General features: G+C 41.0%; 3 protein-coding genes across 12 annotated transcripts in view; 2 read left to right on the top strand and 1 right to left on the bottom strand.

The window, feature by feature from the left end:
• Window positions 1-244: 244 nt before the first annotated feature.
• CFAP300 (cilia and flagella associated protein 300) lies at window positions 245-26,535 on the top strand. 3 transcript variants are annotated; one of them, XM_062629848.1, is made up of 8 exons: window positions 245-648; window positions 861-944; window positions 1,087-1,168; window positions 2,824-2,896; window positions 8,503-8,669; window positions 11,091-11,263; window positions 18,062-18,128; window positions 21,877-22,113. In XM_062629848.1, the coding sequence occupies exons 3-8, from the start codon at window positions 1,091-1,093 to the stop codon at window positions 22,006-22,008; spliced, it is 690 nt and encodes a 229-aa protein (XP_062485832.1). In that variant the 5' UTR covers window positions 245-648; window positions 861-944; window positions 1,087-1,090; the 3' UTR covers window positions 22,009-22,113. The 3 variants fall into 3 exon arrangements, with proteins under 3 accessions (XP_062485832.1, XP_062485831.1, XP_062485833.1); XM_062629847.1 differs by lacking the exon at window positions 861-944 and adding an exon at window positions 26,398-26,535 and having other exon boundaries at window positions 247-648; window positions 21,877-22,038; XM_062629849.1 differs by lacking the exon at window positions 245-648 and adding an exon at window positions 718-771 and having other exon boundaries at window positions 21,877-22,119.
• Window positions 22,391-23,233, bottom strand: LOC134169375 (nascent polypeptide-associated complex subunit alpha, muscle-specific form-like). The gene has a single exon (XM_062629856.1). The coding sequence runs from the start codon at window positions 23,231-23,233 to the stop codon at window positions 22,391-22,393; it is 843 nt and encodes a 280-aa protein (XP_062485840.1).
• YAP1 (Yes1 associated transcriptional regulator) overlaps window positions 23,040-26,675 on the top strand; it is an 84,336-nt gene continuing 80,700 nt past the window's right edge. For 2 of the 8 annotated variants that reach the window (XM_062629843.1, XM_062629844.1), the window contains exons 1-2: window positions 23,041-23,622; window positions 26,428-26,675. In XM_062629843.1, the coding sequence (XP_062485827.1) occupies window positions 23,305-23,622; window positions 26,428-26,675 (566 nt within the window). In that variant the 5' untranslated portion in view covers window positions 23,041-23,304. Of the gene's footprint in view, window positions 23,623-26,427 lie in introns of all 8 variants that reach the window. The other 6 variants (XM_062629842.1, XM_062629846.1, XM_062629838.1 and 3 more) reach the window with 6 other exon arrangements.

Raw genomic sequence — 26,675 nt, 5'->3', positions numbered from 1 at the left:
AATTCCCCAAATTTTGCAAGGTGTCTCTTGCTTTACTGGACTTTTAAAAATAACTTCCTCAAGTAACGACATACTTTCCTTAATTTTCCACTGAGAAGAGTTTGAAAGCATGGCCTTGCTATTCCCAAAGAGCCCAACACCCTGGGAAGCGAGCAGCAGCCCTGACTCATTGGAGCTTCATAATTCATAACTGTGCTTTTTATAATTCGGTTTGGCATTGTGCTGTCAGGGGTGGTGTTGATTAAGCTGGCATTGGCAGTCCCTCCTTTTGCATGCTGCTCTGCTAGGCTCTCCTTTGGCAAACCTGAGTTTTCCCGGTGCATAGGCAGGAGCAGAGGGAAGGGGACTGCTGTTTAATTAGAGGGTTTATAGCAGTGATTGAATTAATCCTCTCCGAACGAGGAGCGGCCGAGCGCGGACTCGGCGGCCGGCGGAACGCTTGTGAGGGGCCCGAGCGCGCGGCGGGAGCGGGCCGGAGCGCACCGCCTGAGCGGCTCCGTATCCATGGCAACCGCCGGGCCGCCGCCGGCACTGGAAGATGTCTGCCGGGGATCGGCGCTGCGCCGCGGGCTTCGCGTTCCGCCCCCTGCCCCAGAAAGCTTTCCCCTGCCTGGAGGACAAGGACATCCGGGACCGGCTCCACAAATGGTGGGAGGGGGAAAGCCTTCTGCGAGAGGCGCCTTGCTGGGGAGCCGCGGGAGGCGGGCGGTGCTGAGGGCTGGGGCCGTCACCGCGCCCTCAGGGCGCCCGCTCTGGTGGCGGCGGGCCAGGGTCTCTCCTGTTTCCCTCTTCGCCGCCTTAAATTGGAATTTTCCTCAGTATTTTTCAGGCACGTAAACTGCCTGGCCCTTGTCTTCCAGAGCTAGCCAAGATGTACCTCAGCTTCGCAGCGCAGCAGCTGGGCTTTCCCCGCCTCTCCAAGGAGGGGCGGGAGCCGGTTGTAAGTGAGAAGGGCAAAAAATGAAAAGTAAAAAAGTATAATTATTGGTCAGAATAGTATTTTATGTAGTGTACTTACGGAAATTTACAGAGTGGGTTAGTACCTATTATGTCTGCAGAATTTTTAATCTCATTTTACCGTTTCAGGTCTATGCAAGGCAGGATCACAGCACAAGCGTTTGGTTTTGACCAGCAGTTTAAACCCTATCAAAAGGATGAATTTGTTACGGTAGTTCTAAGTTTTTTATATTTTAGGTTGACTTTTTTTTCCCCATGAAATTATAGCCATTGGAAAGCTGAGTAACAGCAAATATTATAGCAGTGTTAGCACGCTATTCACTTTCTCACTGTCTCCTTAAAAGTAGGTGATTTAGGTGTGGTCCTCAAGACTTACTTTGTCGGTTAAATGTATTGTCCAGTCTAAATATTTTAGTCTGTACTAATATTACTCTGTTTTAAGAGGAAAGAATTTAGTAATTCAAGATTCCCAAGAATGGGGTTCTGAACTGAATGCTGATCTTGGCCACTGCATTTAATGTTGGGAAGTCCACCCATGGAGAGACTTTAAACAGTGTACATGCAGTTGGCACCTTGCTCACAGCTATTACTGCTTTGTCACAGTAAATACACTGTGCAAATAGATGTGCATATGCAGCACATTTATGAAAATGCAAGAGTTTAAAGTTTATTTGATACCATCGCTTTACACTGGAATTTTGGGCTTTCAGCTTTCTGGGACTCAAGTCTTTTCCTGATTTTGTATCCTCCACTTTTGTTTTCTGCAAAGTCAAATGCGTTCATATGTTTGCAGACAGAAAAAAATAACAGTCTGTGTTTTTTAAAAAAACATGTTTTTAACATACGTTGTTTTAAAAACAACTCTTTGATTTGTTGTACACCTACTTTATATTATCCTGGATAAAGAATCCAGCCTTTTTCTATTTTAAAGACATTCACACAGAAGTACACCAATATTTCATCTCCCACTGCTAAACATTTCAAATGATTGAAGTTTACAAAATTTACCTTCTCAATGCTTGTCTCTTTTTGAATTAAAAATAGTAAAAATATCACTATGAAGTGATGAACTCTGAGTAGCTGTGAATTAATTGAGAACAGAGGGACCATTACATTATATAGTCTGACCTCTGTATTACACAGAGGTGGTAAAGAGATTTGGTGTTGCAGAGACTGAAAAATTAAGCATTTTCTTAGCAGCTTCTTCAATAATTATTTACTCTGCTTGTATGCATATATATATGTATGGGTTTTCTTAATCGGCTTATCTATCATTTAAACTTGTCAGCCACCAATATTACTATGTATGTCTCATTTTTTTTAATTGATAAATCATTAAGATTGAATACTTCAAATCTTACTGTGGAACATATTCTCCATTCAATAACTTATGGATTTTTTTCTGCATCTGTTTAATAATTTTTGTGTGTCTCTACAGTTCTCCAAGCTTCAAATTTATTCACAAAATGTAAATTTAACAATCATATTTCGGTGGTTGTTTTTTTTTTTTTTACTTCAACAACATTGAATGCAGAGATAGAAATTTGTCATATTTTCTTCAATTTTCTGTACCTCTAAGGATTTCATGCAAACTCTTTGTGTGTTGTTGGACTGAAAGTGCTTTACTGTAAATACTGCATATAAAAATACATGAAGATATCTTGGATATGTAAAAGACACTGGCTACACAAAGTTACAAACCCATGTATTTGGTAGTGTGATATTTAGTATCCAAACTGAAAGATCATACAGAATCTACTTACTAATTGGATCCTTATAATTTGCTTTGAAAGTATCCAAGTCATTATAAATGATGAATTTATGTTTCATTTCATTAACTTGGACTCTCTTATTTGAAAATTACAGGCATTTTTTAATGATCAAAATGTGAACTCTAGCTTGAAGTTACTCTCAGCTTCAGGACAATGGACTACACTGGGTAAATTTAGAATAAATTAATCTTAAATAAAAAAGTCTGTGTTGTAACTATTCTTCTCTAACTTGCCATTTGTAATAATGACAGTTCTTATATGTGTATCTTTACCTCGTTGAAATATTTTAAAGAATGACTTCCACTAAAAAATAAGAAAATATTCTTACCTAGTTTGTTACTAAATTATCAGATGTTACACTTTTTTTCTTGACCTCTGCATCAATCCATAAACCAAGCTACTAGAATTTATTTTAATTAGTTTGTGTCATCCAGCTGACCCAAACATATATCCAGAGATAATCAACTGCAGTAATTGTGGAATTATATTGCTATCTTATTCAGATAATATTTGGACAAAGACGCTCTTCTATAGAAGAGAGATCTGAAATTATTGCTCTGTTTCAAACTGAAGTGGAAAGAGAAGATTAGATAGAGCGCACTGCTGAGCTTGTGTAACTATGCTATCTGCACAAGAGTGTTCCAGGTGGGAAGAGCCCTGTCATAGGTTACTTTAGTTGCAATCACGGTGTAAAGTTGACTTCTAGTTTGTTGCCATATCATTAACTGCTTGAATATGTCTGTAGATGGAGATGAGACACTAAAGGAAAATGACTAAAAGCAAACAGCACATGATTTTGTGGCACTACTTTGAAATTGTATTTTTGATTATGTAAATGAAACACACTTTCATGGAAATTGCTTGTTATATTGTAATGGAATTTATGCATAATGTGAATTCTGGTGATTTTCTTTAATAGGCATATATTGAAAGAGCATAGTGGGAAGTCCTCAGTTCTTTTCATTTGTCTGCAAAATACTGTGTGTAAATATTTAATGAACTTTGGGAGTTTTCTACCTTTTCCATTTCAGTTCTCTGGAATTGGCATAGGTTTTCTCCTGTATATACAGCAAAAATCCATTTTCCAAATATGGTATATGGTCATTAAAACAATTGAAATATGTAAGATGCAAAATATATCTCAAGTCAAGTCCAATGTCAGGTATCTCTTTTACATTCTGGCAAGCAGAAATAAAATAAATGTATTTCAAACTATGGGTAAACCTTTTGCTGCTTTAGGCAGGAATTTATTTAGGCTATCTGTCTAGCCTAGGACTTGCCAGTCCCTGTAAGTGCAGGTCAGTAGGTTACATACCTTGCGTGAAGAGCAGAGGGTCACTTGCCAAGTATCTCAGCTCAGCTCCTGATTCTGCTCAATCTTCCGCAGCACAGAAGTAATACATTTTGTTCTGAAGACTGGAAGGGTTCCCTTCCTAAATCCTGAACAGCTGGTATACCCCATTTGCTCTTAAAATTTCATCTTCCCATTCTTTGCCTATTTTTGGTGAGGAATGTTGGCACATTTTTCTATACTTAGTCTTCATGTGCATTTTTTGAAAATATAGTAAGAATTAGCTTTGAGTGGGAAGAGGTAAAAGATCATCTTCTAGTATTTTCTTCTTCAGACATGCTTGTATATTAATCCAAATACGCTATTATTTACAACTGTACAGTAACTCTTTTATCCTGTTCTTGAAAGAAAATACTAGAAATGGGATTATTTTACTTTTCAGAAAATATGAAGAAAATTACATAATCTAGATTGATACAAATATTTGCAAACAAAAATGCTAGGTTTTTTTTTTTTTTTTTTTTCAGGGGGAAGATATTTTGGATGCATAATTTAAGTAGGATTTAGATAGGTTCTTAGAAAACTCCATTCTCACTATGAGTTTGGGCAGAAAGTATTTATGGACCCACAGAAAGATGTCAACATTATATAAAACATCAAAATAATATTATTTTATGAGAGTGTGTGTTTTCATAATCTTTTTGTCTTTTCCAGTCTGTGGCTCCCTTTTACCTTCTCACTAAGAATTTGGTTTTATTTTTCTTTTTAATTCAGTGGCATGGTTTCACTTTCATTTTTATTTCTACCTCTTCTCTGTTACTTGTCTATCTCCTTTTCCTAAAAGTTCTTTATTACTTTTTTACCCTATGTCTAATCTCATTTTTTATTTCTTTTGGCTGCTTTTTATCGTCACCTTTGTATTAGCAGACCATAATATCCTCAATCTCCGTTAGGTTAAAAGGTTGCATAGAATGTGGTGTCTCCCCTTAAGGAATGCAACATATATCTCCGTTCTCAGCTGCCCCATGTGTTGGGATTCCTGGTGAAATCCCACAATAGTACATTGTCTCAAGGACTCCAGCTTTAACGCTACTTGAAATACAACATTTTAGGTAAACAATACACAAAGATATTCTCTAGTGTACTTCATCTGATCAACAGATTCTTAATGACCTATTCTCATACCACACTTTTTTGCCTCTTGTAGTAGTGATATTTTTTCCTCTCCTCCTGACTGCTTGGTAAAGTACCTGATAGTTCTGCCATGGGCTTTAAAAGCCCCCACCACACTCCCTTCATCTATTACTCTCCTATGTAAAAAACAGAAGCAGCAAAAGGAACAAATTTGATGAATACCAACTTATCTCTTGAGATTTGTATTTTTAAATAGCTGCAATGAAAACTTGTGGTTTTTCCTTGGACACATTACTGGCCTTGCACCTGTCAGCAGTCTTGGGGAGGCAGGACTGTATCTGCTTAAGCTCAATTAACACTTGAAAAGATATCTTCAAAGGGATAGGGTTACTGTCTTTCTGTTCAAATAAAACTTAGTGTTTGCCTAAGAAGGATTCTTGAGCTGCCATATGTACTTGAAGTTCTAACGATTGCTGTCTTTGGAATGGGGTTTTAAAATCTGGACGATAAATCAGCAGTTTTTTAGACTACTGTTATAGGTTATAATTCACAAAAATTTTATTTGTCATTTGAACTTATAAATCAGCAACCTGCACCTTTTAATATTGAAATACCATTTCTTTAGTGCAGAGCACTGAATGTACATTATGTATGTTTTATATAAACTGTTTCGTAAATAATAAATTACAAGATGTTTCCCTGAGGTAAAAATCTTTCTTAAACTTTAGAGGAATTCTAAATATACCTAATTGGGGTTTTATCTGCCACATACTAGATATGCAACGTGTTCATTTAAAAGTATACTGGAGGCATAGGTAGTCCAGAGCTAGCTGTTATAAGAAGCTTAAACTGCTTCTTTTCAGCTTTGTTTTCCACTTGCAGAGTTCTCAAGGCATTTCTTCTTCCTATTTTATTGCTTGCTTTTACAGTATTATTAAAACGGGTTACTCTCCTCCAGGAAATTCTGAATCTGCAGTTTCAAATCTCACCTCTCAAATGGAGACTATTCTCCATTGTGTATTCCAGTGTATTTAAACCTTTCCATTTATAGTTTGTTTTTCTGAACTACTGAATAGATTACAAGGTTCTCGATTTTTTTTTTCCTGATGAAAGTTTTTATAAAATCTTGTTTCAAAGCACAGGTGTGTCTCCTTTCCTCCCCCTCACCCAGTAAAATCCTAACAATTTGAAGGCATCTGAATAGCTCAGTTTCTTATACTTTGAGCTCAATAACTGGGAAAATGTAAGATGTCTCTGTTTTTCTTAGGTTATTTAACATCCGATTTTTATTAGCCTTGACTCATGAAGTTTTTGATCCATAGGTCTTTACCAAATAATTTCTATGTTGGAGGCTGATTTGGCTCTTATTAAATCTCTTATAAAATAAAAATCCTATCCCTGTGAAAGAAAGCTGGAGAAATGGAAGTTAGAAGAGTCTGAAAGTGGGGGGGGTTGGAGGAAGCACAAATCAATCAATCAATCAATAGCAGTTTGTTTTTTTCTTAGGCTGTGAGGCTGCATGCCATGTTTTTTTTCTGACTTGTGATGTTGGTTACATAATTTGATTATTTTTTGATAGTCACTATATGGACAGGTAGGACAATGTTCTAAATCTTTTTTCTTTAATAAATGGTACCCTTTTTCATAGTCATACCTGCAGATGTGAAGACAGGCCATCAGATGCCAAGTGAATCTGTAGCAAATCTCTGTATGAATTTTCTTTACATCACATTGGCCCAGTAAAATAATTATGAAGTTTCTTGACAGTATTTTTAGCTTAAGCAGACACATATTCAAGCCATCAGTTTGTAACTTCTTTGTAATTATTTTCTTAGTGTTGCTGAGGCAGATGGTACAGGTTACCTGGTCTTAGATACCAAAATGCTAGCCCTACTTAACCTATGAATAAACAGTCTCCATGTGATAATGTATGGGAGAAATCCCAGAGAGGTTTTTTGGGGGGGAAGAGAAATTTATTATGCTACACTTACAAAGACTAGGATGAGAATGAAATGACATTCTGGGAAGCATCATCTCTTTTTTGGCATGTTTCTGTTCCTGAAATAGTGCCATCAAGGGTGAAATTGAACACTTCCTGAACACTAATCTTTAGTGTTCCTTTAGTGATCCTATAGATCAGTTTGTCAGGACACCTAATTTTATTTTTAACTGTATGGTCAAAAGCCTTTTGATATTGTGATGTTGGTGACTGGACTCCCATTAAGGGAACCTGCAGTGGAGAAAAGTCATGGAAAGATGTAATGCTGTGAATATTATCGCTGCTGAGGCACATTGCCCTTGTGTTGCATGCTCACCTGTGTTCATGCTCTCCTGTGCTCCCCTCTGCTGTCCAAAAGCACTTCGAAGGGTGTTCAGGGGGACTTGGAGATGAGCAGAGAATGTGTCTGAACACATTTGGTCTGAACACTTGGACCAGTTGAGATCAGATGGAACTGGACTGAGTCCAAAGCTTCCTAAACATGGAATCAAACGCTATTTGAGATGCCATAAGTTATCCAACGCCACACATACAGATTGTAGATGTAACACTGTATATAAAGAAGATATGTGCCCTTATGGGCTAATACCTCACTAAGAAAAATACTGTAGGGTATCTCAAATCCCACTAGATGTTTATGAACAACAGATCAAGCCTCAGATCACTTGCAAGCACAGAATACAGAAAAATGATAGAAAAAGGTACTCAGCACTTAATGAGTACAGAGATAATCCTCCAGATTCATACAAAAGGTGCTGATAATACCTTTTTCATCTTCTGAAACAGCTGGTTAGTGAAGCTTACAGTAGCTACAGCATAACTTTTAAGAAGTTCAGATATAACACTTAACAAACCAAAAATTCATCAAGGCTGTGTTCACTTTGGGTTTTACTTTGTGGGGTGCTGTTAGCAGCTATTGACTTTTATACTGCATCAGGCTGAATTTGGTATTTGTCCTCAAATTCTTTAAGGCTTAAACTGTGGAATGTGATTTTCTAAGGGTGTGATCTAACATGCTGTTGAGTTCACACGGTGTTTCATCTCTCTCTTGTTCCGGCTGATAGTATTACCAACAGGGGGAGCAGACACATGAGCCTTAATGGAAAGTATCATTCAGATGAATTTAATGTTTTCTTTACGCTTGTTTCTTTCTTAGCTTGCTTTGTTTTCTCAGGGACTCTGTGATTGAGTCATACTTCTGTGATCTCTACTTTGTTTACAGAATATCCCATGCACAAGTTGGTTATTTCCACACTGTATCAAATTACTGGAAAACCATTAGTACATGGAAATTCTCCCATTTTAATTATTGCAAGAGACTTGGAGTGAAGCCTTCCTATATATTGCAGGTTCCAAAGTAACAAAAATTGAAGCTACACTGGTGCCCTGTACAGAGATTTCCATGTCATTTTTTGATCGGCTCTACTCTGAAGGAATTGTTAGAGAAACTGGAGATATTGTAAAATGTTTTGATGACTATTACAATGATATTCTTATCTCTGATGAATTAAGAAAGGTCAGTATAGCAATGAATAATTTCTTACCATTTTTCATATTCTATTAGGTACTAGAAGGACACATTTTTTCAGTGGTTTGTTTTCTTTTTCTGGCAATACGTATTTTCCATGGTAAAAATGGGCATTGAAATGAGTAAGGCATTGCAGTGCCTGAATGTGTGAAAGCACTGCTGGTTTCCAGGTGGACCCTTTTTCCTTTTTAGGTGGGACAAAAAGGTAAAACCCTCTTCTGCCTGCCCTTGTCTCAAGTAGTCAGTGCTTAGTGGGGTGTGTGGGGGAAATGCAGCTATTCATTTCCCTAGGAGGGGAAAACAAGTGGTGCCAATGGAAAGGTTCTTTGATACCCAGAATTGTGGGGTCATCCAACCTTCCAGGTAGTAGATGAAATTGAATGTACTTGACTGATAGCTACATCCAGAAGCATTCCTCGTCAGGAATGCTGATCATATTGTATGTGAAGGCATTTAAGGAAAGTCATCTTCATGTCTTTTCCCTGAAACAAAGGAGAGAAAATCATGAGAAGGGAAACTTTTTCAGTGCACACTTGAAAAGGACTAAATATAACTCCTGAACAGGCCTGCAAGGTAAATCCTGTTTGTTATACTCCAGTGGAGGTGTCAGAGAGCAGATTATTCTGAAAAAGAATCTCTCTCTCTCAGTGGCACCTTCTTAATCAATGTGTGTCTTCCCTGTGTTTCTTTTTACTTCGTAAGTAAAACTTTTTTTTTAATGTTTGTTTAGCATTAGCAAAGCATAGTGTGGGAGAACTGGATTTTGCTCTTCCTTGTATATATAATCTACATAAGCACCTAATAATTATAGAGTTGCACTCATTTGCACTCGGCAAATCCTTTGAAGGCAATGTATTTGAACCAGTGACACTGGTTACAGGATGTGACCTGAAATACTGGTCTGTCTTGTAAAGTTCTGGGAAAAGGAGAGAACTCAAGCTCATGTTTGAATTTCAGATATGGTTTGTATCCTAGCAGTTCAAAATACTAAGTATTTATTTGTAAGTTGGGTACATGTGAAATGTCTCTTGAAAATTAAGTGCATTGGATGTAGAAAAGTTAGAGGCAACATTTAAAATAAGAAATAATTGGAGTTTCAGTCTCTTTCCATTTTCCTTCCCTTGGAACCAATGTGTGTTTCTGCATTTGCAAGTTGAAGGATTCACATTTATTTGAAATAAATGTGATTCCTACTTGTAAGACCTAGATGGCAGGAAGAATTAAGAGTCAAAATCTTCCAGTAATGAAACTTCAGTCAAAACCTGACATTGACTCAGCCAGCGCCGTGGGAGGGCAGACTGTAGGGGGCAGAAACTGTCTGCTGATGTCAGGGTGGCCCTCTGCTGCAGAACTCCATATTTCTTTCCTACCTGCCATGTCTTCTCTTGCTTCAAACCAAGAAGCAGGGTTGGGATACCTATGAAGTTGCCATCAGCAGCAGTTTCTGCCCTGACCCCTTTTAACTCAGGTTGTGCAGTGATGTTATAAAGACAGCCAGAGAGCAGTGAGCTCATGTCTGGCTTTCACCTGATTGCCTGGGCTGGCATCTGCAGTTTAGCTGATGTTACTAGAAGGCCTTTTAACCACACTAAGTTACAATTCCTGTCCACCCTTACCAGGGTGTGCAGTTGGGGCTAATCTAGCACATCTTCTATGTTCACATAATATTGCAGCAAAAGCCAGGCGAGACACATAGAGGCAGCTGGATTGTATGTCGGGTTAATCCAGGCTGCAGATAAAGGCTCACTAGAGTCTGTACTAAAGAATGGTGCAAGTCTGAGTGATCCCCCCTGAGAGATCCTTGTGATTCCTTTACAAATGTGAGATAACTGTGTAAACTTAGAGTAAAAAAGCAAAAGTAGGCAAAGTTATCAAAGACAAACTAAATGGCAGTAACTGACATGCCAAATCTTCTTTGCCCAAGGAAGTGGTAAATGCTCCCATCCCTGACAGTGTTCAAGGCCAGATTGGACAGAGCCTTGGATGACCTGGTTTAGGGTGAAGTGTCCCTGCCTATGTCATTGGGGTTGGCACTATATGATCTTAAGGTCCTTTCCAACCCACACCATGCTATGAAATACAGGTAGTTCATTTTCAGATTGCTGACTTTTGTTAGCATGATGAGTAACAAAGCAGTGAAAAACAGCACTTGAAAAAAATCTCCCCTTAGGTCTTGTGGGCACACATCTGGCAGTGATTCTGCTTTATATTATCTGTAAATTTTGGACATAACTGCATCATTGGAAGAAGATTTTAGACAGGAGTACTTATTGCCACCTCTATTGCATTTATTTTATATGGACATAAACTCTGTGACACACAGCAAAGTAGTTGCATTGTTCATATACTTAATCTCAAATAAGAAATTTTCATCTACTTGACCTCCTTGTTATTTTCTTGTTCCACAAGGTCTTGCTTCTGGAAGATTCAGACCATTATGACATATTCAATCCATTGGATCGCCAGGAATTTCTGTTCTGTCTTTTTAAGCACCTTTGCATTGGAGGAACTCTTTGCCAGTTTGAAGATGTAGTTGGCCCATACTTAGAAACTACAAAAGCATTTTATAAAGACTTAGTTAGGTAAGTGTCTCTGTGTTATACCATTGCATATGTATGCGCTGCATGCATATGCATACACATAGATACTTTGTGTCAATTTGTGTAAATTCATTTGCATTACTGCTTCAGGAATGGGGCTGTTATTTAATCAATCTGCAACCTTATTCATCTTCAACTATCAAAACAATGTGTAACAGTGGTTGTAGTTCAGTGCCAAAATCTATGCCATTTTAATGGCATCTGTCCCACATAAAACCTTTTCTTATATATATTGACATTGATGTTTTATAATTCAATCCTATTTCAAGGATTTTTGTTTCTGTAATTATCTATTGAAAACACAGCATGGCACTGGAACCAGACTGTGTTCCTACTGTCACTGATAAATATCAACAATTAAGTCTTGGATGTATAGTCTTGGGCTACATTCAAGCTGCTTTTGTCTTAGGATTTAAAAATTGAGATGCTTCAGTCAAAATTTTAAGTTTTCTATATATTTTATTCCAACTGATTATTATTTTTTTTTAATGCATTTGGCTTTTGGTATTCTTTATTCCACAAATACACTTCTTGCAGCATAAAGCTAAGGGTGATAGAATCATAGAATGGTTTGGGTTGGAAGGCACCTTAAAGGTCATCTAGTTCCTTGCACTGCTATGGGCAGGGACACGTTCCACTAGACCAGGATGCTCAAAGCCCCATCCAACCTGGCCTTGAACACTGCCAAGGATGGGGCAGCCAGAGCTTCTCTGGGCAACCTGTCCAGTGTCTCATTACTCTCCCTAGCTGTTAACATGACACAGTGGACTTGAGTTACACACATCTTTTTGGCAGGTCTGGTATATAGAATTATTTCGAATTTTATGATTTTTTTTTTAATTGAGATTAGAGATGATTGATCACAGGTTCAAATTTGGGGGAAAAAAGGCTTTTTCTCCTCTGTTTTGATATATTCATGTCCTGACTTCTCCAATTGACAAAATTTCTTCTTTCCTGATTAGAGGGAAATGGAATGTAGTTACCAGTTATGCAAAGACAAATTCCCAGCTGAGCCAGTGGCAATATGAAGATCATGAATGATACTACCAAATTTGATATTATATTGTTATTTGCCACTCATAATAAGTATTTGTGGGATAGTAAAAAGAACAATATTAACCTGAACAATGGAAAACAATTGCAGACCTCTGAAATGAGAGACAGCATGAGAACTCTGCTAATACTAGGTGATGCACAGCAATGTACACTACAAAGGCTTCAAATTACTTCCAGTAGGAATTGCTGGTTTTCTCCCTTCTCAGCTGTATTTGGAATGGTGTGATGGCCAATTGCTATTTCATCTTCTGTTTTAAGATTATACACATGCATATTAGGGAAAAAATTATGTAAGATGTATTCATCATTAAGTCTGTTCTTAAAACGTCTGGATAAACTTAAAGAGTAAATCTTATGTCTGAACGAAGCTACAGTGAAAGGATTAGATCCAGTGATTCTTCATCACCTGAATATTTCTTTACTTTTGTAGCAGTTGTGTATAGATTGCTGTATCCAAACAAAATATTTAAAATGAAATATTTGGCTGGTTTGGGGATTTTTTTGTAATACTTAACCAAAGCAGCTTACAGTTCTTTAATAACTTCCAAGTAGCTTTCAGATTTTTTTAATGGTCAGTACTTTTCAGGGTGCAAGTTGATTTAGTCACATGCTGTACCCCAGGGTCATCAAAAATAAGTGATCAAAGTAGCAGTAGGACAGTTTATACTTTTAGAGAAACCACTGAAACCGAAATGGAGCGTTAGTGATATTCCAAGAAGACAGTTTAGAAATAATGAACTTAGATTGCTGCATGTATGTGTTTGAATACTGTGATTAGTCACCAGAGCTTTCTTATCAGTCTGATTAGTTTTGATATTTCCATATCACACATAGATGGAAATCAAATGGCTTCCTCAGAAATACAGAATATGACATAAAAGGATCCATCAGTGCTCCAGCTCTACCCTCCCTTTCCTTTTAAACAGTGCACTGCACTAGGAACAGGCTGTTTGTTACTCTAAATCTACAGATTTAGTTGACTACTTTGACTACAGCTGTTTCTGCTCTTGTGTTGTTGAATTAACCCAGGACAAAGCACAAATACAATCAGTTCCTCCACTTTATTGCTCCACTTTGCTTTTGAGTTGTTTTCTCCTCAACTTGTTCAAGTTTTGTTCTAAGCCACTCCTTTTCTTTACCCCCCTATTCCCCTTCTTTTTTCCTTTTCCTGATGTAAAATTTGGTGATGTCTAGTAGTTTTCATCACTTAAAAATATATATATATATATATCTGCCAAACCCTTCCCCACAATTTCATGCTGCTTTCAAGGTTTGCTTTTTCTATACCCTCAACTTGTTCCCTATTGGCCTTTTATATATTTCTGTGATTTTTCTCATATGCTGCTGCTTCTTTCCAGAACCATTCCTCTGTTGTTTTGGTAAGTGTTTGGTTGGTTGTTTTCCCAATTGGCAGCTTGCTTATTCTCCTGAGTTCTGAAGTACATCTACTCAGTTCATGTGACATAACTGATCTTCAGTATCTACCTGCCATGTGTCTCTCCACTGTTGTGCCTATAATGCCTGCTGATTTCTGTCCGTGGAGGTGGGATTAACACTGACTACCAGTTGAAAAAGAAACTCACAATTTAACAAAATCTTTCTCTTGCTCCTTTGTTATTGTTGGACCCATGAGAAAAGCTTTTGATCTTCACATTTTAGACTTTCCCTCCCCTTCACAATCACTGTTGTCTCCTGCTTTGTCTCATTTCTACCTACCCCCAATTTATCCAAAATGATGTTGCTGTTTTATTACCACCATCTTGAGAGAAAAGGCCAGTGAAAGCATAAGCAATGCAGCCCTGATGAGGAACACGCATGCCACAGTCTTAATTACTAATTTCTAGTCCATTCTGTGCACTGTGTTAGTTCCTTTTTTGCACAAATTACACCAGAAAACAAAGCAATGAAAATTATTTTATCATGACCTCTTATTTTCCATGAACAATTGCTAAGGAGGTTAGTGATCTCTTAAATTCTGGTTACCAAACAGATCACCTTCAAATTTCTGTTGAATACCAACTATTCTTTAAATAATTCTTTTTTAGACTGCTGTCCTCCGTTTTCTTTTCATCTTGGATTGCAACTCCATTGGACACTTTCTACTTATTGTAAAGTGGTATTAAATATTTCTTATGGTATTAAAAATTCTGTAAAATGTGCTCTTCTTAAACTTTAATTTTTATGTCTTGAGGGCTCCAAAGCCTTGGTTGAAAACCAAATGGATAGTGCAATAATTACTAGCTGCTAGCTGCATTGAAAAATTAGCCCCCACAGATGAAATACATTTAATGGTGATAAGGTTGTAGAGGTATAAAACACCTCTGTTTGCTCCTTTAACAGTCTTCCTATGGAAAAGAGCCTGGGCATAAGCACATCCACAAAAGTGTCTTTAGTGCTTGGGAGTGGCAGACCTGGTACGGGTTTCCCCCCACTTCTCTTTCTTACAGCCTTTTCTCTGGCCTTTCCTAAGTTCTAACACCAAGGTGCAAGTGTTCAAAATAGTGACAAAAGATTTGAGATTTCATTTTATTAAAGCATGTCCATGTGCAGTGCTTTATTATGAAAGAATGCAACAATCTTTTGAAATTAACCCTTCTGGATATTTTACAAGCCCAGCTGGGGACTTCCAAATACAACTATTAAATGGCAGACATTTTCTCCTTTGTAAAAAAAGTAACAATTCCTTCCTAACGAATTAATATACAACTTGTCTCCTCTTACAAATACAGCAGTGATTAGTCTGTGACCAGTTGAATTCATACAAAATTTAAGTGTCATAGAATCATAGAATAGTTAGGGTTGGAAAGGACCTTAAGATCATCTAGTTCCACCCCCCCTGCCATGGGCACGGACACCACACACTAAACCATGTCGCCCAAGGCACTGTCCAACCTGACCTTGAACACTGCCAGGGACGGAGCATTTACTGCTTCTTTAGGCAACCTGTTCCAGTGCCTCACCATCCTCACAGTAAAGAACTTCTTTATATCTAACCTGAACTTCCCCTGTTTACGTTTAAATCCATTACCCCTTGTCCTATCACTACAGTCCCTGATGAAGAGTCCCTCTTCAGCGTCCTTGTAGGCCCCCTTCAGATATTGGAAGGCTGCTATAAGGTCTCCATGCAGCCTTCTCTCTTCCAGGGTGAACAGCCCCAAACTTTCTCAGCCTGTCTTCATATGGGAGGTGCTCCAGCCCCTTCTCATTCTCATGGCCCTCCTCTGTACTTGCTCCAACAGCTCCATGCCCTCCTTATGTTGAGGACACCATGTGTTGTCATAACTTGTATAACCTAACTAATTTCAACATCCTTGTCATAGTATTTTGGTTTAGTTAAAATACATTTACGTGACAAAAACTTGTTAATTAAAATATAATCTGCCAATCTTTGTTGCTACATCTTGTTTTCTGAACTTAACCACTGATTTTTCTGGCAGTGTCTCTCCATGGTGACAGCTGCTGCAGTATCTTGTAGTCATTGTCCTCTTCTCCTTCCTTCTGTGCCATCTCCATGCCCTTTTCCTCATAATAAATGAATTTATTTAAAGAATTGTTATTTTAATGATTGAAAGCCTAGTAAAATATTGCCTGTAAGGTTAAGATATAAATAGAACCCAAAATGAATTGAGAGACCATGAGGAAGTTTGCCCTTCATAAAAGGAGAATAGATGCATGTTAAAATGATGAAGGAACCACCATATTTGGTGAATAGTTTAGAAGTTAACAGTTTGAAAGAACAAAGTGGGGTATGAAGGCTATTTTTAAGGCAACACTATCCTCTTCAAGAGGACAAGGTAGTGTTTTCTAAAACCTTTTAGAAAAAAAAAGTAACGAAGAAATAAAGCAAGTAAGTTTGTCAGAGGCAACCTCCTGGTTTCTCTCAAGTCAGCAAGGGAAGACTCTCATCTGATTTTGGCAGATACGTTCTTTTGCCTTAAGAAGTACTAAAAATAGTCTGAAAAATGACTTACAGGAAGCTAACCATAAGGGGAAAATTTCTCAAGGCAGTAGACCAACTAGGAAGGCTTACTCTTTGTCACCCCTTACTTTGGTATCCTAGATACATAGAACATAAAAATTAAAAAGCCAGAAACTGAAAACAGGAATGTGAAGCCAGAGTAACTTGAATGCAACTGTGTCTTTTGGGGTGGTGATATATGGTAGGAAGTGCTGACCCCTGTTATATACCCCCTCTATACCTTGTCCTGAAAGTTGTCACTCTTTCAGCAGAGATGGTTAAAGACCTTCTGAACTGCTGTGGTTTACAGCCTGATATGTTAGCATAAACTGACATCCCTGTTAGTTTATCTTAATATGCTGGTCTGTAAACTGCAGCTGAGTCATGAGCCTGTTGAGCTGTTCCTGCTGGGAAGGCAGTGCTTTCTGAGGGGTAGTAAAGCAGACAACGGGGGTCAGTATAAGCTTCAGCAATGCTGTCTCAATCCACTGTTGAGTATATCAACATGCCAGCTGCAACAAAAAGTTCTGAGAAAGCCTCCTTACTGACTCACCACAGGAAAAATCAACTCCACAGTAGCGGTTTAATTCATACGTGACTGTGTCATTACTCCACCGATGAAATCAGTTAATCAGAGAGTCAATTTCTTTTATTAGTTGGAGAGACTGAATCAGCAAAGGTGATGTTGGTTAATTTGGGGCTTGTTCCTATAAAAAGAAGCTTTGCGAAAGAAGTGGTAGTAGGGGACTGTTGTCGCAGATGGCTTTGAGCTGGTGTGGTGTAAACTGGGCTGTGCTTAACACACATGCTCCAGCAACTGGGCTATATTGGGACCTTTCCTGGGAACTGAACCTGTATGTGACAAGGCAGGTTTTGAGCTATGCATTTCTTGGAACTGTGTAAGTTTCGTATTTATAAGGCTCAACTGCTCCACAATGCATTAATGTAAATAGGGATCTGTGAAATGAGATAAATTAATAGATGTGATGTAAATTATGAAGAAATGTAAACATCACTTAAAGCAGACACAAGGTAAAATTACACATTTAAAAATACTTAAGTGTAAGATATGTTGAGATGCCTGGATGTTTGCAATAATATCTTAATGTTATTAGTGATGGTGATGCAAGAAATGGCAGTCTTCACAACAAACAGTCTAGAAATGTAAATACTCAGAAGTAATACCATCCTTAGTTGCACAGCTATCTATAGATACAACATTCCAAAGGACAAAAAATGAACCCAAACTATAATGCTATATTAATTCATAATGAGCTAAAGTCTGGATTTCTTCATCAGTACTGCTGCTACTTCTTGTGCTCTGTATTAAGATGCAGTTCACTGTTGTTTTTTTTTTCCTTAAAGAATATGTGAAAAGAGTTTCACAAAATATTTAGCTGAGTAACTTCTCATAGCTATCAAAATGCAAACTTTATATTGGAATCATCTGGGCCTGGCTAATACTGCTGTGATTTAGTAGCTGAAAACAATAGAACCAATTCAGCTGACAAGACACATTCAACAGTTTTCAGTGAGATGTCATGATATCCATGTTGTCTAACAGTGGCCAATGCTGCTTTCCTGGTCAACGTGACATGAGATGAATTTTAAGTATTGATTTGGCTCAAATTTGAGCAAGAACACAATGCATGCAATAAAAAAGTATTTATTAAATGTAGAATTTAATAATCAGTGCTTAGTGTGTGTATTAAGTATATTATTTCCCAGTGTATGTGTTAAATATGTATTACTCCACTGTGTTTCAGTGTTCAAAAGAATCCTGAAACAAAAGAAATAAGCATTATTTCCACAGTCTTCAGAGTGTCTGCATATGTAAGTATTAATAATTTTTGATACAAGACTTTACTGGAAGTAACATGCATAACATGAAAATACACAAAGAAATCATAATATTCCATATTTAAGGGATATTTTTCCATAGTTGTTATTTTTTATTCATTAACTCTTTCCCTGATCCCATCCTGTTTTTGCATCCTCTTTACTAACTTTTCATCAATAGCCACTAACTAAGGTTTTATTTGGTAGCTCACTAAATATAGGTTTACCGGATTACACTAGAAGTTGTAATAGTCACCCATAAACTAGTTTGTGAAAAAAAGACCCCAAAAGATCTGAGTAATTCTGAGTTTAGATCTACTTGAGATAGCAGTAAGGATTAAGAATCCACTCTTGACTTCGTATAGTTCTGTTTTTAGGAATTTTGCTAGAGCTTTCCAAATAGCTTGTGTCGCATCTCATCTGTTTCTGTAAAGACCTCAGGGAAGCTTAGCATGCAGCAAGGCTGGGGTTGTGAGACACTGCTCACCTCTTGTTCCCTCCCTTGTCAAGTCTCATTCCTATCTGTTTCTCTTGCAAAATCATACATTTACCATCAAGGTAAGTCTGAGAAATGGCTGCATGTTTACTAGATTCAGCGTATCTGTCATTTAAGCATTACAGTAGGATGAACTCCTCCAAATTCTTCTTGAGTAACCAGAGTATGTAATAATTAAATGTCAGATAATGGTACCTGCTTTCAAAAGAACTAGCTGATGTCATTTCAGACTGCACAGACTTCCCTGTAAGCTGTCAACAGCCCAGTTGTTCACCTGTGGGTCATGGTCTGTTAAGTTTTATGTGTGATTCATAAAAGGCTTTTGAAAGGTTTTTGAAAGTAAGTACTTTATGGAAGTAGCAAAATTTGCCTTTCTTCTAGGTTGCAGACTGTAATAAAAACAAAATAAGAAAGCAAAACACTGGTAACTTGGTGGTCTTCTATTACTACGGTTTTCTCCCCATCTCTGAATCAAATGTATTGATGTGAACTTCACAGATTTTTATGCTGAGGTAGATGAATGGTATTTTTCGAGAGTTTCCCTAACTGTCTTTGCCATACATTAAAAATCATCAGTATGATGAGAAAATAAAAGATAAAAAAAAAAAAAAAAAGAAGGGAAAGGAGGAGAAAAAGAAGGAAAAAAAAAAAGGATAAGGAGGAGAGAGGATAGGACAGAGAAAAGAGAGAGAAAAGACAGACTTTGGCAACTTTTTGAAACAAAACCATGGATGGACAACAGAAAATCCAGTGTAAATCCAGAGCAGGCTCTCCTCCTTGTAGCCCTTGGGGAAAACTTGGGCTTTTCTGCACATTCTGAAAAATTGTGAGATAAAGGAGAGTTGTGAAATTCTGGTTTCCATTAAGGAACATCCTGGAATTTTCTCTCAGAACAGAGAAAGGCTTAAAAGGGTATGTCTAGATTATGTGATAGCTATGTGGACCAAAGTTTCTTAAACGCTACTTGGAAATTACAGGAAGGGCAGCTACTGGAGCACAGATGTGATGCTTCTGATGAAAAGTAGGTTTAGCTTTTGGCTTCTGGTAAATAACTGTAGAGTGTGTTATTATAATGTGAATGTTAATATGACCATTTTTAAAATGGCTTATTGTCTTGGTTTGTATCTGAAATAAATGGTCATGCCCTCTTAGTCTGATAGAAATAATAAAAAGCTCTTCTGGTCAAAGTGACTTGAGCTGCTGAGAAACCAGAACACACATTTTTCCAAGCTGGATTGATTAGTGGACAAATATATATACTTGCATATTTGCACAAGTACAAATGGAACTGGAGATTAAGAACTGTATGTAACACAATCCTGACACCATCCCTTCCTTTTTATTTTGTTCTTAAGCTGTGGCTAAGAAGCCCTTGTTTTGGAAACAATATCTAAAAAAGGCTGCTATAGAGATGTAAATATTTCCACGTGTTAAGGTGTAATTATACATGTCTGCAGATCCATTTAGCATCACAACCAGATAGACCTGAGCATCACAAGAGAAAGAGTTTTAAATCTTGTGTCCAAGTACTCTGTGGAACTCCAAATACCCCTGAGAGCTTTGGGGCTTGCATATAATGAGAGTTTCTTGAAATGCCTCATCACCAGAACCCAAACTGACATCGGTCAATTCCGTAAGGACTGCAGGAATTGGATCTTCAGTAGCAATGGGAAAATGTTTAACTAGCAACCACATCTTGACATTGGTCTTCTCTTGCTCCTTTTCCAGTCTTGTGCAAGAGCTTAGGTTAGTTATGGATCAAGGCCCAAAGGCATTGTGATGCTGACTACTGTAAAACCTTGCAGCTTGCTCTCCTTACTGCACTTGAGAATCCACTGGTTGGTTTACATGTATCTCTAGAAAACACCTGAAGAGAGCCAGGCATCTTAAAATTGGAGCTACAGAGCTAGTATGCTGTGTTGCTTAAAACCAGCATGCTATTTCTAGCTTGCAGCATTTGACTACCATCAGAACGTGTGAGATGTGCCTCTAATCTGGAATAGTCATTGATCTGGGAGTTCCAACTGTTCCTGGAGAAAATGGACAATATATGCAATATAGCTATTTCCCTCAGGTGGAAAAGTGGAGCAGAACTTGTATTTTTTCAACTGCTGTATGAAGGTGCTGGGGAGCAGGAGGAGATACTCATGTTCTAAATTAAAGGAGGTGTCAGCCACGCATTTGTTGATCTTTCAGATGTTCAATTACCAGACTAAATGTAAACCCTCCAAAATTCCCCCCATATAGTTACTGGATCCCGACTGGATTAGGAGCATGTGTCAAGCTGTGCTGCCCTATCAATGCTGAAGCTTTTATTGACACGTGCAGATGTAGGGTATGAAACTAAAGAGCCCAGTTCTTGCTTTGGTTGTCAGCTCAACATGGTCTTTCAGAATAAGGATTTGTGAGCGAGGTGCTGTGCCTAGACTCCCTCCAGACCCCTTTCGAGGACTGACATACAGAATGTTTTTAGTAAAGGTTCAGAGTTGTAAGAGCTGTAATGAGGGCTTTCCTTAAACACAAACATTTGAAACTGAACAGATGCAGTAGCGAATGTTCAGTGAAAAAGAATTACTCATAGACTCATAGAATGGTTTGGGTTGGAAGTGACCTTAAAGCTCATGCAGTTCCAACCCTCTGCCACGGGCAGGGACACGTTGCACTAGACCAGGTTGCTCCGACCCCCGTCCAACCTGACCTTGAACACTGCCAGGGATGGGGCAGTCACAGCTTCTCTGGGCAAACCTGTGCCAGTGTCTCACCACCCTCACAGTGAAGAATTTCTTCCTGATGCCTAATCTGAATCTACCCTCTGTCAGTTTAAAGCCAGCTTTACAGGTTTTTTTTTCAGCTTATAGAGCAGCTTTATGTATTGAGCTCCTAAATCTGTTTCTTTTTAAAAGGAAATACGACTGGATCATTATATCATCTGTATTTCAGGCTCTAACTGTGTAAACACATACTTACATGTTTAATTTTACATTTTAATTTTACATTTTATATTAATTTTACATTTACCTCAAGGTAACTGGAACTGTTTAGACAGAGCAACTGTGCACTTTGTAGTGCCAAGATCCTCATGGAGGCCTAATACTGCTGAAATAAACCATGGTGTATTTATTTTATTCTGCCATGAAATATAACGTTTCAATTGGAACAAAATGACAATTTCAGTCAGATTTTATGAGCTTCTCATGGGTATCCACGTTGTCACTAATACTGTGGTTTTTTTCCACTCCCTCTCAGGACATTAATGGCCTGTGTTACCCTTCAAGCAAAAGCCACAATCAGACTTTTGCGTACCTGGTTGTGGACTCCTGCAAGCGGCACGTGAACACTCTGTATCACAGCTTCGGTGGAGGCTTGTTTACGGACTAGTTACAAACCCGACTGTCCTCTGGTGTTACAGTGGAGTGGCCTCCTCTCTGCACAGGTGCAAGTAGGAACTGCCCAGTTGTCTTGCGAAGAGCGCCCGCTCCTCAGTAACACGCTCTGAAGTAACACGTTCACGTAGATGTGACTATGGTTAGTGATAAAAGGTTCTCTGTATTTAAGCAGTAGCATAGTTCTTGAAGCTGTTTTCTCGGCAGCTTTGTCACATCCCCGTTCACCTCTGATTAAATAAAAGCTTCTTCTGTAGATGTCTCGTCCCTTCGTGACCCAGGTTTTCAGATCAAGACGCACAAATGCAGAGAGAGGCTCCAGAGCCAGTGAAATCCCCGATGAAAGTCTGTCAGACGGCCATCCATCCATCCATCATCTATCCATCCATCCCTCCATCCCTCTTTCCCTGCCTGCCGTCCCTAGCCCCCAGCCCACGCTCCATCCCGCGCAGTAGCAGCGGCAGAAGCCCTGTGACGCACCCCGCCGCCGCCGCCAGGTGAGGCGGGGACGGAGGGCTGCCAGGCAGGGTCTGGCCTCCCTTGGGTGTGCTAAAGGCCGGCCCCAGCGGCCGCTCTCGCTGCGGAGGAAGCCCCAGAGCGGGGATCCCGGCTCGAAGCCCACCCTCCCGCTGCGGTCCGGACGCGCGGTCGGGAGCAGCCCGTGCGCAGCGGCGGGTCGCGGGCTGGCGCGGGGCGGGATCCTGGAAGTTGGGATAGAAGTTCGGGAAAGGAAAATAAAAGTTCTGGTTGGCGGCACCACTCCGTGGCGGCGGAGGGCGGGCGGGCCTCAAAGAGGGGTGCTGGGGAGACGGACGAGCGCGTGCGTAAGGCGGCTTTGGCGTGCCCGCGGTTCGGGGGTTGAGGGGGCGGGCAGCGCCGGACGGCCCCCTGGCGGGAGGCGGTGCGGGCGGGCGCGCATAGGAGGGCTGAGCCCGTGCCGGGCTGCCTCGGTCGGATACGGTGCGGGCGGGCTCAGGAGGGGCGGAGCCGGCGGCGGAGAGTGATTCGGGCGGGCGTAACTCCGAACTTTTGTTTGGTGTGTTGTGCGAGTTAGTTTCCGCCGCCGGGACAGAGGCGCCGGCCGGGCTGGGCCGCACTCGGGAAAGAGCCGCACGCTGAGAGTTGTTTTGCCAGTTGCTGCGGCTGGGTCGGTTTCCCTGCCGAGGGGCGAGAAGCACCGACCACAGCAAGGACGAGACGCGGCCCAGGGAGCGGGGCATGCGGGGCCGGGAATCCGGGCTCTGAGCCGCCGAGCCCCGCCAGGAAAGCGCCGGGGGGTCCCGACGGAGCCATGGATCCCGGGCAGCCTCAACAGCAGCAGCCGCCGCAGGCATCGCAGCCCCCGGCCTCGCAGCAGGCACCGCCGCAGCCACCGGGCGCGGTGTCGGGGGCCCCGTCCGGCGCGGCGCAGCCCCCAGGCGCCGGCCCCCCCCCGGCGGGACACCAGATCGTACATGTGCGGGGCGACTCGGAGACCGACTTAGAGGCGCTGTTCAACGCCGTGATGAACCCCAAGGGCGCCAACGTGCCGCACACGCTGCCCATGCGGCTTCGGAAGCTGCCCGACTCCTTCTTCAAGCCGCCCGAGCCCAAGGCCCACTCCCGCCAGGTGAGGGGGGGGGGGTGGCCTGTCCGTGCGATCGCTCTCCTCGCCGCCGCCGCGCTCCTCCCGGGGGAGGCTTGTGGGGGAGGGGGGCCGGGGCGGGAATCCGCCCTCTGCGGGGCTGCGCGGGGCGGGGGGCGCCCGACGGGGCGCTCGCTGCCGCGCTTCCTCCCTCGCCCTGAGGGTAGCCCGTCCTCCTCCTCCTCCCTACCCTCCGTGTGGCCCCTCGCCGCCCGCGCCTCAGGACGCTGAGGGGGAGCCGGCGGCCGCGGGCCCCAGCCCGGTCTCCGGCGGGACCTCGGACTCCACATCCGCTCCGTGGCGAGACCCGGCTGCTCTCCCGGCCGGTCCGGGGAGGCGGCGGTGGGGGAGCCCCTAAAACTGAAGTGAAAGCTCTTAGCTCGGAAGAGGGGGAGGGTTTCGCTGTGAGGTCCGAGTCTCCCGCGGCGCGGGGCGGCCCGTCTGTTCAGGAGGGTAACGCGGTTGTGCCAAACTTCTACACCCCCCCCCCCTCCCAGCGCCGTCAAACAATATGGATGGAGTTGTGCCACCATTTCATCGCTGTGTTGGGCTGAGTGGGATCAAACCCCCCAACACACACGTTAACTTAAGGAGTTAACTCCCGAGCGGCCCGTCAAATCCGACGGCGTAGGGGTCTGCATCCTGAGCAGCAGCGGCCCTGAAGTCTGCGGCCGGGAGCGGCGGGGCCGGGACGGGGGGTGGGGGGCCGGGCCCAGGGGAAGGCGGGGGAAGGGGGGATGCGGGGCCGCGCCGGGGCTCGGCCTCCGGGAGCGTTTGGTCTTCGACTGACTTTTGCGCCCAGACCGAAGTGTTGGTGCGAGTGCGACTGAGAGTTAATGTTTAGGCTGCAGTTACCGACTTTTTGGAAGGAGGCTGTGCCTACTCGAGTGTTTTATTAAGTAATGAACTTTGTTGCTAAGCTATAAAATACGTTTTATTATTGGCTATTGTCGCTTTGTCTGTGTAGCCAGTAGGAGTGAAACTTGCTCTGTGTACTGGTACCCTTGTTGTTAAGGGTCTGTCAACATTTCCATTATTAAACTTCTGTTTTGAAGGATTTATGACTTGGCTTCTGAAGTTCACTTCAGTCTGAACCTTTGGCACATACTCTCGGCCTAGGAGTTAATTCATTTTCCAAATACTAGAAAAAAATCAGTCTGGCCTTCATATTGCAAGACTGAAAAGAAAATAGAACGGGGTGGGGCTGAGTTGCTCCTGTAGTTTTGTTTGCTTCTGAGTTGCAGGCCTTTAATAGCATACTGAAATCCAGCAAGGAATAAGGTTATTTTGTGTAGGGTCTTTTTTCTTAAGTTGTGCAGCTCTTACCACAGTTCCGTTGTGTACAAATGTGAACTCTGGTATATGTTCAGCTAAGGCTTGGTGCTGTGTCAAATACAGTAACTGTAGTGAAATAGCTATTGTGTTTGAAATGCACTTAATGTGTGTGACATTAATACACCTTGTACTTTTAAGCTTAGCGTTCTCTTGCTTGTGTATGTTTTTCTTCATCTGTAATGCATGTTTAGTTGGATCACTCTGCCTTGTAACAGTTGGTGGTTCCTATAACATAAACTGGAAATTTGGCTAAAGCCAGAGAATAATTTGCTCCACTGTGGACTGTCTTTTAAAATACAACTGTTTTCTTTTTTTTTTTTTTTTGGTTTAGTTGTGCCACAGAAGTATTCTGTTAAACAGAAAAAGTATTTAAGTTTCTGTAGTTCGCCCTGTTTTTCAAGAATTAATATGCCTCAGATTCAGCTGATTTACAACTTGTGTATTTTGTCTAAATGTAAATGTAAGCTAATTCTTTTCCAGTTTAATACATGAAACTTCCCTACAGAATTGTCAGTCTCTGTAGGAATGCAAGTGGGGCCTTACATGGTGCAATACCTTGAGTAGACAGGTGTGGCAAAGGCTGTGATACGTGCATCTTATTATAGGTGTCCATATTGTTCTGGTGTATCTACAAAATTAATTAGTAAATATATAAAGTAAACTCGATATTGATTTAATCCATTTTCAGAGCTGCTTTTTCTGTTTCATGGTACACTACTCGCAGGGAAATTCTGTGTACTTATGGCTGGTAAGTGGTGAATGGTTTTGTGAGTCACTTGTGATTGTGTAAACAGTTTGCTGAACCTCTGCTTTGGTTGACGTATGGACAGACTTTATAAGCTCCCTATACCCTTAAAAGCACAGTTGGTGTGCGGGTTAGGAAATTCTGTCTTCAGTTTTGTGGTATAGGTGATTTATATGGTTGAGTTCAGGAGTCTTCTCTGGTGGATCTCACTGCTGTCAGTTGGCATTTCTTTGTTACTTTTCTCCTTGTGAAACCTTTTAAACCCTTGCAGAGGATGTATGTGTGGGTGCCCTTGACCCCTGTTTCAAAAGGAGAGTTGTGATTGACTCCCCCACCAGGCAGTGAGTGCAATGGAAATGGGTGGTAACGTACCATGCAACGTGCTGTATGAGGTCTGCTGACTTTGGGCAAGCTTTTCTCTTAACCCTGCAACAGGGAGTAAGAACTCCAGTTTTCAAAATAAAACGAAAGACACTTAGCACGTACTTATAGTTAATATTTCTTGACTTACACAAGGGCTTTTGTGATGCTAATTTACAAGCCTACTTAGAGGCTCTCTTCACCAGCAGTAACCGGAAAATAAGTAGAACTTTAGAATGATGAACTTGTGAATTTCTTCTGAAAGGCTCCTTTAAAATGAAATGTCGTCTGACAGCTGCATTTCTGATGAAATATGAGAGTCTTAATGGGAATAATTTCACTCCTGGCAGGCCAGCACTGATGCAGGGACAGCAGGAGCCCTGACCCCACAGCATGTCCGAGCTCATTCCTCTCCAGCATCGCTGCAGCTGGGAGCTGTTTCTCCAGGGACACTTACACCCTCTGGAGTAGTGACTGGACCTGGAGCTCCAGCCTCTCAACATCTCCGCCAGTCTTCATTTGAGATCCCTGATGATGTGCCTTTGCCACCAGGTTGGGAGATGGCTAAGACGCCATCTGGACAGAGATACTTCCTTAA

Source organism: Pezoporus occidentalis, unplaced genomic scaffold, assembly GCF_034315485.1.
Source record: "Pezoporus occidentalis ecotype Australia unplaced genomic scaffold, CSIRO_AGI_Poc_V1 ctg342, whole genome shotgun sequence".
Lineage (NCBI taxonomy): Eukaryota > Metazoa > Chordata > Aves > Psittaciformes > Psittacidae > Pezoporus > Pezoporus occidentalis.
The sequence above is the reverse complement of the archived record's forward strand: the minus strand, read 5'-3'. Positions and strand labels throughout refer to the sequence as shown.